Source organism: Ursus arctos, unplaced genomic scaffold (genome assembly GCF_023065955.2).
Source record: "Ursus arctos isolate Adak ecotype North America unplaced genomic scaffold, UrsArc2.0 scaffold_29, whole genome shotgun sequence".
NCBI lineage: Eukaryota > Metazoa > Chordata > Mammalia > Carnivora > Ursidae > Ursus > Ursus arctos.
This window is the reverse complement of record NW_026622974.1, coordinates 35,169,858-35,187,434: the sequence shown is the minus strand read 5'-3', so window position 1 is coordinate 35,187,434 and position 17,577 is coordinate 35,169,858. Positions and strand designations below refer to the sequence as shown.

Genomic DNA, 17,577 nt, shown 5'->3' with positions numbered 1-17,577 from the left:
AAGAGCATTTTCATATAAATAGATGGAAGTTATGCCTTACTAGCAGATATTTTCTACAAAAATGCTAAAGAAAGTTCTTCAGGCTGAAGTGAAAGATACCAAATGGTAATTGAAATCCACAGGAAGGAATGAAGATCAAGATAAATAGAAAATATATGGGTAAATTACTACAAGAGCAAACTCAAAGGTTCACACAAAGTTGAAGCCACCTTTTCCCTGCAATATGCCAGTTCTGTAAAATCAGAACTTTTCTTTTGATTACTTTGAGCAGTAGGACATAAGTTAAAGACTACACAAAAAGGGAACCTAGTAGGTGACTGCACAAAAATTTGGGACGCTAAATAGCCAAACCCTTACTGTGAAGGTGAATCAGAAGTGGAAGAGCCTGTGGAATTACAGACCGGTATCAATCCTTTGGCACTTTAGGGATTTCAAGTCTTGAACTTGGTTAGTCAGACTTGGACTTACTGTAACACCTGTATGCCTGGCAAAATCAAATTCAGATCACCTCTGGAGTAAAATATCGTCATTGTAAAACTCATATTATTCCCACAAATAATTTGTCAAATACAGCGTTCCCCATAGAACCAAAGATAAATAAGCACACAAGTGAACTAGACTTCCATCAACAAGAACTAACAAAAACAGCAAACAACAGAAACAGACTTCTGTTATTAGAATTATCAGACGTAAACTGGAGCAATCATGCTTTTCCTTTATTGAACAATGTAAGAGGTTTGAAGGTATCAAAAGGCAAAGGAAACAACAGCAAGCATATTTGGAAAAGATCCACAATAGAATTTCTAAAAACTATATAATGGAAATTTAGAATTTAGTGGATGATTTTTTTTTAAAAAGATTTTATTTATTGACAGAGAGAGACAGCAAGCGAGCACAAGCAGGGGGAGCAACAGAGGGAAAGGGAGAAGCAGACCCCCTGCTGAGCAAGGAGCCTGATGCGGGGCTCGATCCCAGGACCCTGGGCTCATGACCTGAGCCGAACGCAGACGCTTAACAGCTAAGCCACCCAGGCACCACTTTAGTGGATGATTTAAAGGCAGATTAGGTACAACTTGGAGAAAGAATTAATGAATAGAAGATAGATAAGAAGAAAAATCCATAACCCAGCACAGAGAGACAAGAAGGCAAAAAATACAGGAGAGAGTGAGACATAAAACATAGACCAAGAAGATCTAACGTGTTTTTAAAAATTTTTTTAGTTTTTACTTAAATTCCGGTTAACATCTACTGTAATATTAGTTTCGAGGGTACAGTTTAGTGATTCAGCACTTACATACAACACCTGGTGCTCATTAAACAAATGTGCTCCTTAATCCCCATCACCTACTTAACCCACCCCCCACCCCTCCCCTCTCATAACCATCAGTTTGTTCTCTGTAGTTAAGAGTCTGTTTCTTGATTCTCCTTTCTCTTTTTTCCTCTATGATTTTTTTTAAGAGAGAGAGCGGGAGTCGGGTGGGGAGGGGCAGAGGGAGAGAGAGAATCTTAAGCAGGCTCCACTCCCAGTGCTGAGCCAAATTCAGGGCTTGATTTCACGACCCTGAGATCATGACCTGAGCCAAAATCAAGAGTCAGATGCTTAACTGACTGAGCCGCCCAGGCGCCCCCATTTGTTTTGTTTCTTAAATTCACATATTAGTGAAATCATATGGTATTTGTCTTTGTCTGACTTACTTCATTTAGTATAATACTCTCTAGCTCCATCCACATAGTTACAAATGGCAAGATTTCATTCTTTTTATGGCTGAGTAATATTCCAGTGTGTGTGTGTCTATATATATGTATATATATACAGAGAGAGAAAGACACATACCATTCGTCAGTCAGTGGACATTTGGGCTCTTTCCATAATTTGGCTATTGTTGATAATGCTGCTATAAATATCAGGGTGCATGTATCACTTTGAATTAGTATTTTTTTATTCTTTGGGTAAATACCTAGTAGTACAATAATTGAATCATAAGGTAGTTCTATTTTTAACTTTTTTATTTTTTTAAGATTTTTTTTTTTTATTTATTTGACAGAGAGAGAGACAGCCAGCAAGAGAGGGAACACAAGCAGGGGGAGAGGAAGAAGCAGGCTCCCAACAGAGCAGGGAGCCCGATGCGGGGCTCTATCCCAGGACCCTGGGATCACGCCCTGAGCTGAAGGCAGATGCTTAACGACTGAGCCACCCAGGCCACCCCTATTTTTAACTTTTTGAGGAACCACCATACTCTAACATATTTTTAGTCAGACTTCTGGAAGGAAAAGAAATATAAGGGGCAATATTTGAAGAGATAATTGCTAAGAATTTTACAAAAGTGGTAGAAAACAGTAAGCTACAGATTGAGGAGGTCCAATGAATTCTAATTAAATGAGTAAGATAAATAAAAAGAAGTCTATGGCAAGACATACAGAATAATACTCAAAACAAACAAAAACCAGAAAATCTTAAAAACAACCAAAGAACAATGACAGATTACTTTCAAAGGAGCAATAATATTGGAAGTTTGAAGACAATGGAATGATAGTGTCAATGTGCACAAAGGTTAAAAACTGTTAACCTAGGATTTTATATGGTGAAAATATTCTGATATGAAAGAATCAAGACAAAGATGTTTTCTGACAAAAACTAGAATCATTTCCAGTGGTTTGGTTTTTTATTAAAAGAAATTATACTTGTGGAAGAAAATAAATCTGCCTGTGGAGGGTAGAAGAAAATGATCCCAGAGAGAAGGTCTAAGTTGAGGAAGGTTTGGTAAAGACAGTGGTAAATATGTGGGAGACATTAAGTGGATGCTATCTGCATAAAGCAGTAACAATAATACCTTGTAGGATTAAAAGTGTAGCATTAAATTGTAGTTTAACAGCAGCTGGGATAAAAGGCATCACTTCGTAATGTTAAAAGGTTCATTTCTGCATCTGGTAACATGGTTTCAAAATAGTAAAATGAAAATTGAACTTAAAAGAGAAATAGATAAATTCATCATCATGGCTCTAGATATGTAATACTCTGTTACTGTCTGTTGATTTTTTTGTGCCTTTTTTGTGTGTTATATTAAGCAGTTGAAAATGTTTTCAGAAAATGTACTGAGAATAACTCTCCATCTTATTTAAACAATTAAAAATTGTCTGGTATGCCATTTTTGATGACTGCATAGAATTCTCTTGCCAAAATGTATAATTGTTTAGCCCAACCATTCTCATTTTTTAGACAATTTGTTTTCAGTTTAATTAATATGAGCATCTTTATAGATACATTTTTATAGATATGAATATTTCTTTGAGATAAATTCTTAGGTGTTTAATGATGGTATCAAAATATATTTAAGGTCTTCATCAAGTGGCTTTCTGGAAATCTATCATTTGCAGTTCTGACAGCAATATGTGAATGAGGGTACCCATTTCTTCATATCTTCATCATTGCTGCATTTTGTCATTCACAAATACTTATTTGATGCTAAAGAGTATCTCCTTTTAATTTGTATTTCCTTTAGAGTGAAAAGAAACGTTTTTCATGGATTTTTTTAAAAATTCAGAATGGTTATGTTTATATTCACTTCTGTAAGATATTTAGTTTACTGTTTATATTTTTCTAGAAACTAAGTAATGAGATAACCAGATTTGTTGGGAATTGTACATTAATAGACTCAGTGAGATTCTGGAAAATACTGACGTGAGGTTCACAGCATCTTTGCATGGGCTTTGGGGCACTATGATTAAGAAGCCTTTTCCAGTGACTCCTAGGTTTGTGACTATAAAAATGACGAAATCAAATGACTAGTTTCTACGTAAGGGGCTAGGGCTGTGATGTGGCTGGTTTTTCTAACCGTCCATGTGTGTGAACAGAGTGTCGTTGTACCAGATTCACTTGGGGCATATCTTCTGAAACACGAGGCCCTCTCAAGTCTCAGGACACTCTCCTTGTAGTCATCAATGTATTGTTGTCTTACACTAAGTCATTTTGGGAAAATTTTTATTGAATGTGAATTTTACCAGGATGTGTATGAAGTATTTAGTTTGGGATGTTGTAATGAGGACCACCATGCCCACCATGAAAACGTTAGTGCACGGAAATTTTACATCTTCTTATTTTTTATTTCTAGAAACCACCAAGTTTTATATGACAGAGATAATTATTCAGCCATCTGAAAGAAATTTTTCCATCATACCAAGGTACAAATAGCAAATTAAATTTATTCTGTAATGTCAAATGTGGAGAATGATAGGTACAATTGATTATTTGGAAATTCATTTTGATTTATAGCCCTCTTTATTTGGAAAAGAAAAATAAAAACCTTTGAAAAAGGCTTTTAGACAGTTGAACCAAACCACACATTAAAAGACTTGAGGATTTATCTGCGGTTTGTTTATTACATAGTGGCATAAATAAATGTGCTCATCACATAAATCTTACAAATCTGAAAGTTTTTTGTGCTTCTATTTGCCAGATATCCAAGGTCTTATAACTTAGTCATCAATAGGTTTTTGAATACTTATTTCTGGGATTAATTTGACTTATTTAAAATTTGAAACAGGAGTCAGTTTTCAAATGACTCCTGTGTTTTCAAAAAAAAAAATTACTTGGCCACTAAATCCATTAGCGTTTTCTCTTTTTGAATCTTTTTAGTTTGCAAACAGAAGTTAACTGTACTATGTCTTCCAGCTCATTTATGGATATCTAAAAATTATGGCAATCTGAATATAACCTTAAAATTTATCCTCCTTTAAATACTTTGATTCTGTGCCTCAGCTCTGACTCTTTGAGGGGGTGCAAATGAAAAACATTGTATATAATACTGTCTACTGTTCGGGAGGAAATATCTCGCCTTCTTTGTTAACTTACTGTTTAATCTGCTACAGCACAAATGGAATATTGACTTGACTAATACAGTATTTTTTAATCAGTGAAGGGGAATAGTTAGGCTTGGGGTGGGAAGTGTGTTAAGGATTGGAGAATAGGTTATGCGAAGACTGGAGCAAATACAAATACATTAAAATATATTAAAATTCACATGAGCACAGTCTGTGAAGGAATGGGCAGCATATAGAAGAGTCTGGCTGCGCACACCTCGGCCTTTTAGGTACCCTGTGGGTATTTTTGGCTCCTCTTGCCAGTTAGAGTTATTATGAGAGGCACATTGTGAAAATTGATTTCTGTTCAAACAGGTCTCGGTTTGTACAGAATGTTGTCGCCCAGTGTCTGGTGGAACTCTCCGCTGCTAGGAGCACTTTTAGATTCACTATTCAAGGTCATGATGGCAAAGCATACATCTTGGTAAGAAGTGATTTCTCCCAGCTCTCTGTAGCCTGGTAATCCAGCGTCTCAGAAATTCTTCAGTCTTGTCATTCTTTTTTCTTTAATTCTCAGGTCTAGAAAATAAATGATCAAAAATTGAATTCATCTTATCAGTTTAATTCACAAATCAAACTCCCTTAATTTAATAGCAAAAGATCCAGTGCCTCTATGTTCTAGGTACTAGGGATATAGAGAGAAATAAAACCTGATTCCTGCTCACACCACAAAATAAAGGTTTTTACTCCAATCTGTTAATGGCTTTTCTTGGTCACTATAACTTAATTCTGTTTCTGTCACTTTTTTTCCCCTATTGATTTTTCCCTATTTTTCCCTTTTGATACTCTTCTGTTTAAAATATGTTCTGTTGCTTCTGTTTTTGTGTATGTGTGTATGTAGTAAGAATGCTTAACATGAGACCTACCCTCTTCATAGATTTTTAAGTGCATGATAACAGTATTGTTAATTACAGGCACAGTATCGTGTGGCAGATCTCGAGAACTTAATCATCATGCCTAACTAAAACTCTGTACCCTTTAGTGAGCAACTCCCCATTTCTCCCTCCTCCAAGCCTCTGGCAACCACCATTCTACTCTTGGCTTCTATGAATTAGACTGTTCTAGATTCCTTATGGAAGTGGCATCAGGCAGTCCTGTCCTTCCGAGTCTGGCTTATTTCACTTGGCGTACTGTCCTCAAAGTTCATCCACGTTGTCACATAGTACAAGGTTTCCTTCTTTTTTTAAGAGTAATATTCCCCTGTATGTATGCACCATATTTGCTTTATCCATTCATCTACTGATGGACATTTAGAGTGTTTCTGCAGCTCGGCTGTTGTAAATATGCTGCAGTGAACATGGGGATACAGACACCTCTTCGAGTCCTGAGTTTTTCACACTGATGTTTGAGAAGTAGTGGCAAGTTTTGGATGAGAGGCCCTGCAGTTAGTAGAACCATCCCCTCCATGTACCAGAAGCATCTAATGTTATACTGTTTCTGTTAAAAATAATGGTCTGCGAAACAGAATTTGGTACGTTTATGTGAAAATCCAAGAATTGGGACCTCAGTCTCTTTGCCTCCGTATCTGTTTTACTCAACCAGTAACCATATATCGAGCATTTCTTATTCTACAGGCACTATTCTAGGTGTTCAAGAACAAAAAATGCCATCAAGGAACTCCTAAGCTAATAGGAAAACATGGTAGCTAGAAGGAGGGAGAGAGCTAAGGTTGTTGTTAAGTGTCACTTTGTAGCTGGCCATCCATTATGGGGACCCCATGCTTCTCTGACTCCAGATCATTTCCACCGAAGCTAACATACTTGTTGACTGAAGTTAATACTGGTATGCCTCGTAGTCATAGTCTGAAATCAGGTTTAATTTTCTTTTACTGTAAGGTTTTTCAGGTTAAAACTCAGGAATAGGAAACACCTAAAAACCTAAAACCTACTGCTAATAGATATTTAAATCCAGGGGCGCCTGGGTGGCTCAGTCAGTTAAGCATCTGACTTTGGCTCCTGTCATGATTCCAGGATCCCGGATGGAGCCCCCGCATCAAGCCTGCTTCCCCCTCTCCTGCTTACCCTGCTTGCACTCTCCCTTGCTCGCTCTGTCAAATAAATAAAGGAAATATTAAAAAAATAACTAACTTCTTTGTTATAAAAATAATACATTCTTGAAACATTCAGACAACATGAAGAATGTAGGGGAAGTGGTGTTCCCCCATCTTGTCTTCTCTCCTCGTCTTATTATATCTTAGTATTTGAAGGTAAACATTATTAACAGTGTGGTATGTGCACCTCAGCATTTTCTCCCTCTCTCTCTCCAACCCTATGTTCATGCGCTCACATTCCGCTTTTCTGTTTGTGAAACCTACCCGAATCACATGATGAGCATTTTTCTTCAGCATGTTTACTTCACTCAACAGTGTATCATAAGGATTCTTCTTGTGATTGTGGATCAGGGTCTTTAGTGACTGGATTTCCAGTGTGTGGCAGTTAAAGACAGTGCTGCAATGAAAATAATCTTTGCTTGTGCATTTTAGTACTTCTTTAGAAATAGACCTTTCTAATCGAAGACAGTATTAGGGTTTGTGTTTTTTAAACTGATAATTACCACCTTCCAGAAAACTTGTACTAATTTATCCCATATAGTGAGACCTTCTTGGTACCCCACCCAGATGTTCCTTACTCAGGCTGGTGCACCCATTTCCCAGCTGCTGAGACTTGTGGGCTGCTGACGGCGCACGGCTGCCTCGTCTCCAGAGACGTGCCTTTCTATGACAGAGGCCGCCTTGTTCAGAAAGTGCCTTCTTCCCCACCCTTGGCCTGCTCAGTCTCCTGCCAGTGATTTGACCCTGGGGTACAGAAAGCGGAGGCCTCCTGTCTCAAGGTGGGATAGATCTGTAGGTGCCGTTCTTGCATCAGAGCTCCCCACGGGATCAGGCTGAAGCCGGACTCCAGCTGAGCCCCTCGGTAGATAGCGTGCATCCAAATCCCCAAACACTCTTCCACCAGCAGTCCAAACCCCTCTACTGAACTGGATGTTATCTTCTTTTTGTACTTGCCAATCTGATAAGTGAAAAAGGGCAGCACATCATTTTTACATTTCCTTATTACTAGTTATATTAACATTTTTATATGTTTATCACTCATTTCTTCTGTTAATTCTGTTCACATTCTTTGTCTTTATTTCTGTGGGGCTGTTTTTGCCCCCTTATTGATTCCTGGGAGCTCTATATATTACAGATAATAACTTTGATATCTCCATATTAAATATTTTCTCCTAGTTGGTTGTCTTTTTTTTTTTTTTTAACTTTACGATCTCAGCGGCTCTACCAGATGTTACACTTTGAAAGACTTATCATACTTAAAAATTATATATAGGGTTCTCCTATCTTTTTTTTTTTCTGGTATTTTTATAGTTTTGTTTGTGTTTTGTTTTTTAGTGGTGATATGAGATATGGATAGGGTGACGATAATATGCTTATACTTTTCTCTCCCTATCTTTAGCTGTGGCTTTTAAACTCAGACAGCTTGGTGATTGAATCTTTGGGAAGTTCCAAAAGTATCAAAAAGTTCCCCCTATTGGAAGATTCCTTGAAGGAAGATTCCAGTTCTGCCTGGAATGCTGTCAAGGTCCTCTACCAGCCATGCATCAAAAACAGGAATGAAAAGTAAGTTGTGCTTTTGTTTTCTCATTCCACATTATGTTTTAGTTTCTTTTGCCATTTGGTGTTGAGAAATTAGTGAATTAAATGGTACCATACCACTTCCCTTTTTGAAGCTTCTAGGAGTCATACTGCTAAATATTATACTTTAAAGTAGATTGAATTATTACAGATGATTCTTGCTAATGTGCAGAAAGCTTGCTTTTCCTGAAAATAATTGGTCTTTTTCTTGTAATCTCAGCTGTCTGTGCATATGGCTGCAGTACTAAATCAGGCATCAACGGCTATGAATATTTACTGATAAGCACTTTCCAGGCATTCAGGATGCAATAGTGAATAAAACACAGTCCTTTCTGGGCTTGTCATTGTAATAGGGGGAAGGCAGACCATCAGCAGAAGAGGCATAAAATCATGGACTAATGTGGTTCCTACTAAGAGGCAGGCACTTATCGGAGGGCTTCTGGCTCATTTAAGCCTAACATCAACCCTATGGGGTAGGTCCTGTTATCACCGTCATTTTAGAGATAGGGACACTAAGACACAGGTGTTGAAATTACTCTAGTGAAATATAAAGCAAGGCAAGGTAGATAGGTGTAGGAGGTTGTCATTTTATATGAAAAGTGAAGGAAGTTTTCTCAGATAAGATGATATTTAAGTGGAAAACTCGAAGGAAGTGAAGGAGTGAGCCTTATCGGAGAGAACAGTGTTCCTGGCAGAGGGAACGGTTGGAAGTTGATGCTTGTCCTGTACTCTTCAGTGAGTTTGATCAAATTTGTAATAAGAACGGAAAGATCCTGGTCTTTTTCTGGGAAGTAAATAAGAAATTTTTGAAAAATTGCTTTTCTTTTTTGGATTATACAAACAGTACAAATCATGAAATATTCAAACAGTCGAGACATATATAAAATATGAAAGTTCTCTACCGTGTCCCTCTCCAGAAGTAAAAAGTATGTTGTGTGTTCTTCAATTCCTTTTTCTATTTATTTTTCATTTTAACATAATTTGAATGATACAGGTGCATTTTTTACACTTAAAATAAAAAAGGCAATACTGTAGAGTCTCAGAGATTCTTTCCATGTCGGTGCTTGGCGTTTTATGAAATGGGTGTACTATAAATAATTTAACTATTTTTCTGTTGATAGATCCTTGGGGTCTATTTTCCTGCTATAATTAGCATTGCTCTGTGTGTTGTTATACAAATTTGTTTTGTAGTTATGTGTACTTTTTTTATAAAGGATTTCTAGAAGTAGAATTGCTGCAGCAAAGGTATGACATTTAAAATTTTGATAGATAATATCAAGTTTCTTTGTAAAAAGGTGTTGCCAATATATACTCCTACCTGAAGTTACTATAAACGCTACTTCCCTGAAGCGTCATCAAACTGCCGTTTAGATTTTTGCCCATCTGATGCCAGTCTAAATGAAATAGTCCCGATGACTACCCTTGTGTTGTTCTGGGGTATGATCAGAGAATATGGCTTATGCTTTGATGCTTTGGGGACCTTGGCGTATATGTGGTCTGATACATAATCACGTTTTAAGCTGTTGGTTGCTTGTATCCTCTGTTTACTTGTGTGTGTTTGTGTGTGTGTGTACTTCTGTATATTTAGACTTACATAGTGAAGCTTATTAAAACCTTTCACATTTTTTATTCCTTTGAAATGTGCATTTTTGAGAAGGGTATGTCAAATCACACTATGATTATAGAAAAGTTTTTTTGTTCTGATTTTGGTATCAGTTTTTGCATTATATATTTTGAAGCTATGTTTTTAGGTATATAAATGTTTGTGCCATGACACCTTGACTAATTGCATATTTTATCCATAAGAGATTTTGCTCTCCTTCCATTTGATGCTATTTCCCTTTGATTCCAATTTGCCTGATGTTAATACTGTTATATTTACTTTCCTTTTTTTTAAATTGCCAGTTTGTTATACAGTAGTCCCCTCTTAGCTGCAGTTTCGCGTTTGTGGTTTCAGTCACCTGTGGTCACCTGCAGTCCACAAGCAGATGACCCTCCTCCTGAAGTATGGTCAGAAGGTCAGCCGTAGCCTAAAGCTAGGTCACGGTGTCTCCATCACTCACCTACTTCATCTCCTCACATAGGCATTGTGTCATTTCACATCATCACCATTATAAGAAGGGTGAGTTCAGTACAAGAAGATATTTTGAGAGAGAAAGAGACCACATTTACATAGCTTTTATTACAGTATATCATTGTAATTGTTCTATTTTATTATTAGTTGTTAATCTCTTACTGTGCCTGATTTATAAATTAAACTTGATCACAGGTATGTATGTACAGGAAAGAGCGTAACCATATATAGGGTTCGGTACTACCTGCGGTTTCAGGCATCGCTGGGGGGTCTTGAAATGTAACCCCCATGGAGAAGGGGAATGTTTTTCCATTTCTTTACAGCTGTCCTGTGTTATTTTGTCTTAGGTATACGTTGCCAACATGTACCTTGTAAACTGTGTAGGTGGATATTTTAAAACCTCATTGTGACTGGGGCACCTGGCTGGCTCCGTCGGTAAAGCATGTGACTCTTGATCTTAGGGTTGTGAGTTAAAGCCCTACATTGTGTGCAGCCTACTTAAAATTAAAATAATTAAAAAAAAAACAGGTGAATTCAGAGAAAGACAATTATCATATGATCTCACTGATATGTGGAATTTAAGAAACAAGGCAGAGGATCATAGGGGAAGAGAGGAAAAAATGAAACAAGATGAAACCAGAGAGGGAGACAAACCATGAGAGACTCTTAATCTTAGGAAACAAACTGAGGGTTGCTGGAGGGGAAGAGAAGAGGGATGGGGAACTGGATGATGGACATTAAGGAAGGCATGGATATAATGAGCACTGGGTATTATATAAGACTGATGAATCACAGAGTTGTACCCCTGAAACAAATAATATGTTATATGTTAATTAATTGAATTTAAATTAAATAAAAACCTTAGGAGTGGCAAAAAAAAACAAAAGAATCAGTCAAAGATATAGGTACTTATTAGGGTGTTGGAATAAACAAAACAAATATAAATCGTCCATTAAAAAACAAACACAAAACAGGTGAATTAGAAGAAAACAGACTCCAATATGACAGTCTATTTTAAAAGTGAATGTAATCCACACTTACTGTGATTCTTGATATAGTTGAACTTAATCTACTGTCTTTTACATTGGTTGTCTTCTCTGTATCATTTCTTGATAATTTGGAAGTAAAAAAATACCTATTTCTAGATGAGTTTAGTGGTTAACCTGAAACTTCTAACATATGTACTTAAACTTCTTTAATTATCAATCTCTAGATTTAACTAGTATCCATACTCTTCACCAGAACAAGAAAAGACTCTTAATGAGGTCTCGCATTTCTTCTTTCTCTCCCTGTGGCGTGCGCTCTCCTCTATGTTGAGAGCACTTAGGATTCTGCTGATGGTGGTTCTTTCTTCTTAAAGTAGCCCTACCCCATTTGCTTCCCTCTTAAACTCATGTATTACAGCCATAAATGTTTTTATATTTTTATTGTATGTTTATTTCCATGAAAATATTTGATGTTTTTAAAATAGTTATAAATAGTATTATAGTACGTGTCTTTTTGCTGTTTGTTTTTCACTTCATAGTCTTTGTTTCGTTGTTTGCTTTGATGAAACATGCCCTTTCATAGTTCTTTTAAAGTTGAACTGTAGTCAGTCTTTGAATACCTGATAATCTCTTATATGTTATCTCTCTGAACACCTATAGCATTTCTCTTTATCTTTGTTTTTCTAAGATTTTATACAGATATATCTAAATGTTAGTGTTTATTCAAAATTTTCTCATCACAGTCTGTTCTTATTTTACAAATGAAGTATTCTCTCAGTACCTGAGAATAATAGTGATACTTCAAGTCTTCTGTTTTCTCTCTTAACTCTTTTCTTTGGGTGTTAACTCTCTTCTCTTTAAAAAGGTTCTTTGTGTTTGATACTTTGTTTCATGGTGTTGCTTTCCCCAAATGTTTGATGCTTCCACTAGAATTCCTGTGCTCTGATGTGTACTCCATGGGAATCAGGACCTTGTCTGTCTTGCTCATTACTACATCTAAATGAGTTCTTTTTAAAAAAAAAATTTTTTTTTAATGTATTTATTTGAGAGAGAGCAAACACAAGCAGGGGGAGTAGCAGAGGGAGAATCAGGCTCCCCACTGAGCAGGGAGCCTAGTGTGGGGCTGGATCCCAAGACCCTGGTATCATGACGCAAGCCGAAGGCAGACGTTCAACTAACTGAGCCACCCAGGCGCCCCAGATGAGTTCTTGTAGAAGTGCTCAATACATACAGTTTATGGTCACATTTAACAGAACATTTGTTAAATGGATTGTTCATAGTTTTCTGCTCATCTTTATATTTGATAATTACTTTTCACCTGTTGGTGACTGTAGGTTCTTGTTACCATAGTCTGCCTTAATGGATTCGTGAAAGAGAACGCAAAGGATATACCGGTGTGGATGTGCAAGTTTGTCTTTTGACAGCTTTTGGGTGCTAAGGAAAAGGAATTGGTAGTAGATTCAGTTACAGTGGTGAATTTATATTCATTATTGTGAAAGATCTTTACACTGCCTCTCTTGAGGAGAGTGACAAGGATTCAGTGTACTGTCTCATTATTTCACTTATTCCTGACAAATTCCTGGGACACTGGAAATACAATGACTATAGTCAGTTGTGTTCTGCTATATTTGATTAGTGGACTTTTTTTTTTTTTAACTTTGCATGTCATGTCTTGGGGATATAATAAATGAGTTTGATGAGTTCAGTTTTCCTGTTGTGTATAACTTCTTTTGTTTTGCTTTTTCTCCTACTACTGGTTGACTTTGTATCCCCCAAAGGTGGTAAAGGAACTTCATAAACTGGGTAAGCATCCTGCGAGTTATTTGCTTTTGTCTTTAAGGACATTGTCTTTTAAGAAACATTAGTTTCTTTCTTTGGGGGCATTACTGAGTAACTGTAGACTCCCTGGCATATAGGGTGGTACATTAACTATTTTAGTCCAATCGGCTACAATTTTAATTTTTTTTTTTTTTTTTTTTTTAGTGGAAGTGTGGATTGCCAGATGGCAATCTAAAAGAGGAAAATAACAAATGTAACTATGGTTTTAGTTCCTTGAGCACACACACAAAAAGTGGCAGGTAATATATTTAGAATGTTCTTTCTTTCTAGCAATAGCCACACATGTCTCTTAACATTTTGAAGTCTATTGTTTTTTTATCCCCTTACCCCTTGCCCACAGTTGTCCTACAACTTACTTGTTTAGTTTGCATACTAGAGTTTAGATCCTAAATGGTAACTTTGTAGCTTTGGACCCTAAGTTAATGTCTGCAGTTTAATTGTGCTAACTCATCAATTCACCCATGGCCTCATATTCTCTAGACTGGGGGTAATTTTGCCCCTTAGGGGACATTTGGCAATGTCTGGGTCATTTTTGGTTGTTGCAACTTGAGGGGCTATTGAATCTAGTAGGTAAAGTCCAAGATACTCTTAAATTTCCTACAATGCCTCAGAGAGGCTCTATAGCAGAGAACTATCCAGCCCAAAATGCCAGTAGTGCCAAAGTTGAAAAACCCTGTCCTAGTCTATGTCCTGAAATCAAGCAGTGTCCACCTTTCCCTCTGGGTGTTACAGCCCACAATTTTCTTGAAATTTTATTTAGGCCAGCAAATAAGAGAAGTTTTACTGCAGCATGAGCTCAAAACTCTATAATCCCACATGTTAACCTAGAGTAAACAGGATAAGTACAAACATAATCTGTGTATTGTTATACTTCTCTCATTTTCTCTTAGGGAAACATGAAAAATAGGTTTATTTGTAATAAACAATGATAAAGAATTTTATAGGTTTCAAGTCCTTTTACTTATGTATTTAAGAGAAAAGAACTTACAGGAATGTAATCACTAAGTGTAAATAAGTGGGTTTTTTAAAAAGCTGAATTGAATTCTCTTCATTGTTTAAGTTACATGAATCCAAGTACTGGTAGTAGCTCTTCCCACATTTTTTGAAAGATAAAATACATGATTTAAAAATCTGGACAGTTCGAACTGAGAACTGTTCTGTGTTCCACAATTAGTAGAAACATTTTCTGGCAAAATATATGGAGGGAGGAAATGATGATATGTTATATTTACCCCTAGTTTTGGTGAATTTAGAGATTATATTCTGTAAACTAACTAGGTTTTTCTTTGTTGGCTCCGTATTGGTAAATATTGTTTCTAAAAAAGAAGTGTTGTTTTGCCTTAAGATAGTCATCCTTATTGCTCTTTTTAAGATTTATTTATTTATTTTTGGGAGAGAGAGAAAGAGGGAGGAAGAGGGAGAGAAAGCATGAGTAAGCAAGCATGGTGGGGAGGAACAGAGGGAGAGAGAGAGAGAGAGTAACTTAAGCAGGCCCTGTTCTCTGACTTAGGGCTTGAGCCCACGACCCTGAGATCAGGACCTGAGCCGAAACCAAGAGATGGGTGCTTCACCAGCTGTGCTACCCAGGCATCCCCATTGTTGCTTTGTCTAATGAAATAGAAACACATAAATCACACCCATATACATTTCATATGCATAAAATAATATTAGTAGTTGTTTTTATTTGTCAAATAGTATATTTAAATCTTTTTTTTCTCCTTTATTTCAGCAGAAAAATTGAAATTCTGCTTAATTTTTTTAATTGGGTAAAAACCACATAGTATAAAATTTATCATCTTAACCAGTTTTAAGTATACAGTTCAGTAATGTTAGGTATATTCACATATGTGTTGTGAAAGAATTCTCCAAAACTATTACATTCTGCAACTGAAACTCTATACCCATTACACAACTCCTTTTCCTCCTCCCCCCAGCCCCTGGTAACCACCATTCTATTTTCTGTTTTTATGAATTCGACTTTATTAGTCTGCCAGGCCTGTAATAACAAAATGCCAAAGACTGGATGGCTTAAAAACCAGAAACTTATTTTCTCAGAAGTTCTGGAGGCTGGAAGTCCAGGATCAAGGTGCCATCAAGAATGGTTTCTGATGAGGCCTCTCTTCCTGGCTTACAGACAGCTACCATCTCCCTGTGTCTTCACATGCCCCGTTGTTTTTGTGAGAGCAAAGAGAGAGGTAGATGGGGAAGCGGTAGAGATCGGGAGAAGATCTCGCCTCTCTTCCTCTTCTGATGAGGACAGCAGTTCTGATTAGAGCCCCATTCTTATGACCTCATTTAACTAAGTACTTTTTGAAAGGCCCTGTCTCCAAATACAGTCACTTTGGGGGTTAGAGCCCTAACTTCAGTTCATATTCAACATAAGAATTTTGGGGGAACACAATTTAGCCCATAACACTGACTACTTTAGATACTTCATGTAGGTGGAGTCATGGAGTATTTGTCTTTTTGCAACTGGCTTATTTCACTTAGCATAATGTCCTTAAGACTGTGCATCTGTGTTGTAGCTTGTAACGAGATTGCCTCTCTTTTTAAGGCTGAGTGCTATTCCAGTGTGTGTGTGTGTGTGTGTGTGTGTGTGTGTAACACTTCTTGTTTATCCATTCATCCCTCAGTGGACATTTGGGCTGCTTCCTGTGTATTATGAATAGTGCTGCTTTGAACTTGGGCGTGCAAATATCTCTCTGAGATCCTGCTTTCAATTCTTTTGGAGATATACCCAGAAGTGTGATTACTGGATCAAATGATAGTTCTATTTTTAATTTTTTGAGGAGCCTCCATACCGTCTTCCATGGTAGTTGCTGCACTTTGCATTCCTAGTAACAGTTGTTCTAATTTCTCTACATTCTCGCCAACACTTATCATTTTCTGGGGTTTTTTTTTTTAAGGATTTTATTTAATTTATTTTATTTAATTTATTTTTTGTTTTATTTTTATTTTATTATTTTATTATTTTTTTATTTTTTATTTTTAGAGTTGTTCTAATTTCTCCACATTCTCACCAACATTTATCATTTTCTGTTTTTTTTTAAAGGATTTTATTTTATTTTATTTTTTTAATTTAGATTTCAGGTATGAAAGAGAGTGCACAGGGAGGGGGAGGTACAGAGGAAGAGGGAGAAGCCAACTCCCTGCTGAGCACAGTGCCTGACATGGGGCTGGATCCCAGGACCCTGAGATCATGACCTGAGCTGAAGTTAGATGCTTACCCGACTAAGCCACCCAGGCGCCCCTTAAGGATTTTATTTTTAAGTAATCTCTATGCCTAATGTGGGGCTCAGACTCAAAACCTCGTGACTAAGAGTTGCATGCTCCACAGACTGAGCCAGGCAGGTGCTCCTATTTTCTATTTTTTTAATAGTAGCCATCCTAATGGGTGTAAGGTGGTATCTTACTGTGGTTTTGATTTGCATTTCTCTGATTAGTGATATTGAGCATCTTTCATATACTTGTTGGCCATTTGTGTATCTTCTATGGAGAAATGTCCAAGTTCTTCGCGCATTTTTTTTAATTAAAAAAATTTTTTTAAATTCAATTTATTAACATATAGTGTATTTTTAGTTTCAGAGGTAGTGTTCAGTGATTCATCAGTCTTACATAACACCCAGTGCTCATTACATCATGTGCCCTCCTTAATGCCCATCACCCCATCCCCATCTCTCCACCCCCACTCCAGCAACCCTCAGTTTGTTTTCTATGATTAAGAGTCTCTTATGGTTTGTCACCCTCTCTAATTCCATCTTGTTTTATTTTTCCATCCCTTCCTGTATGTTTCTCTGTTTTGTTTCTTAAATTCCACGTATGAGTGAAATCATATATGATAATTGTCTTTCTCTGATTGACTTATTTTGCTTAACATAATACCCTCTAGTTCCATCCACATCATTGCAAATGGCAAGATTTCTTTTTTTTGATGGCTGAGTAGTATTTCATTGTGTGTATGTGTGTGTATACACACACACACACACACACACACACACACACCACATCTTCTTTATCCATTCATCTGTCCATGGACATCTTTCCATAGTTTGGCTCTTGTGGACGTTGCTACTATAAACATTGGGGTGCAGGTGCCCCTTCAGATCACTGCATTTGTATATTTGGGGTAGGTACCTAACAGTGCAGTTGCTGGGTTGTAAGGTAGTTCTATTTTTAACTTTTTGAGGAAGCTC

At 36.9% G+C, this 17,577-nt stretch overlaps 1 protein-coding gene across 7 annotated transcripts in view; it reads left to right on the top strand.

Moving 5' to 3' along the window:
- Positions 1–17,577, top strand: part of UBE3D (ubiquitin protein ligase E3D) — a 367,577-nt gene that overhangs the window by 34,890 nt on the left and 315,110 nt on the right. For all 7 annotated transcript variants that reach the window (XR_008956211.1, XM_048219692.2, XM_057303955.1 and 4 more), the window contains exons 6-8: positions 4,110–4,179; positions 5,173–5,281; positions 8,307–8,470. Coding sequence is in view for 6 of the 7 variants with exons in the window: in XM_048219692.2 (XP_048075649.1) it covers positions 4,110–4,179; positions 5,173–5,281; positions 8,307–8,470 (343 nt within the window). In the remaining variant the exon portion in view is untranslated. The remainder of the gene's footprint in view (positions 1–4,109; positions 4,180–5,172; positions 5,282–8,306; positions 8,471–17,577) is intronic.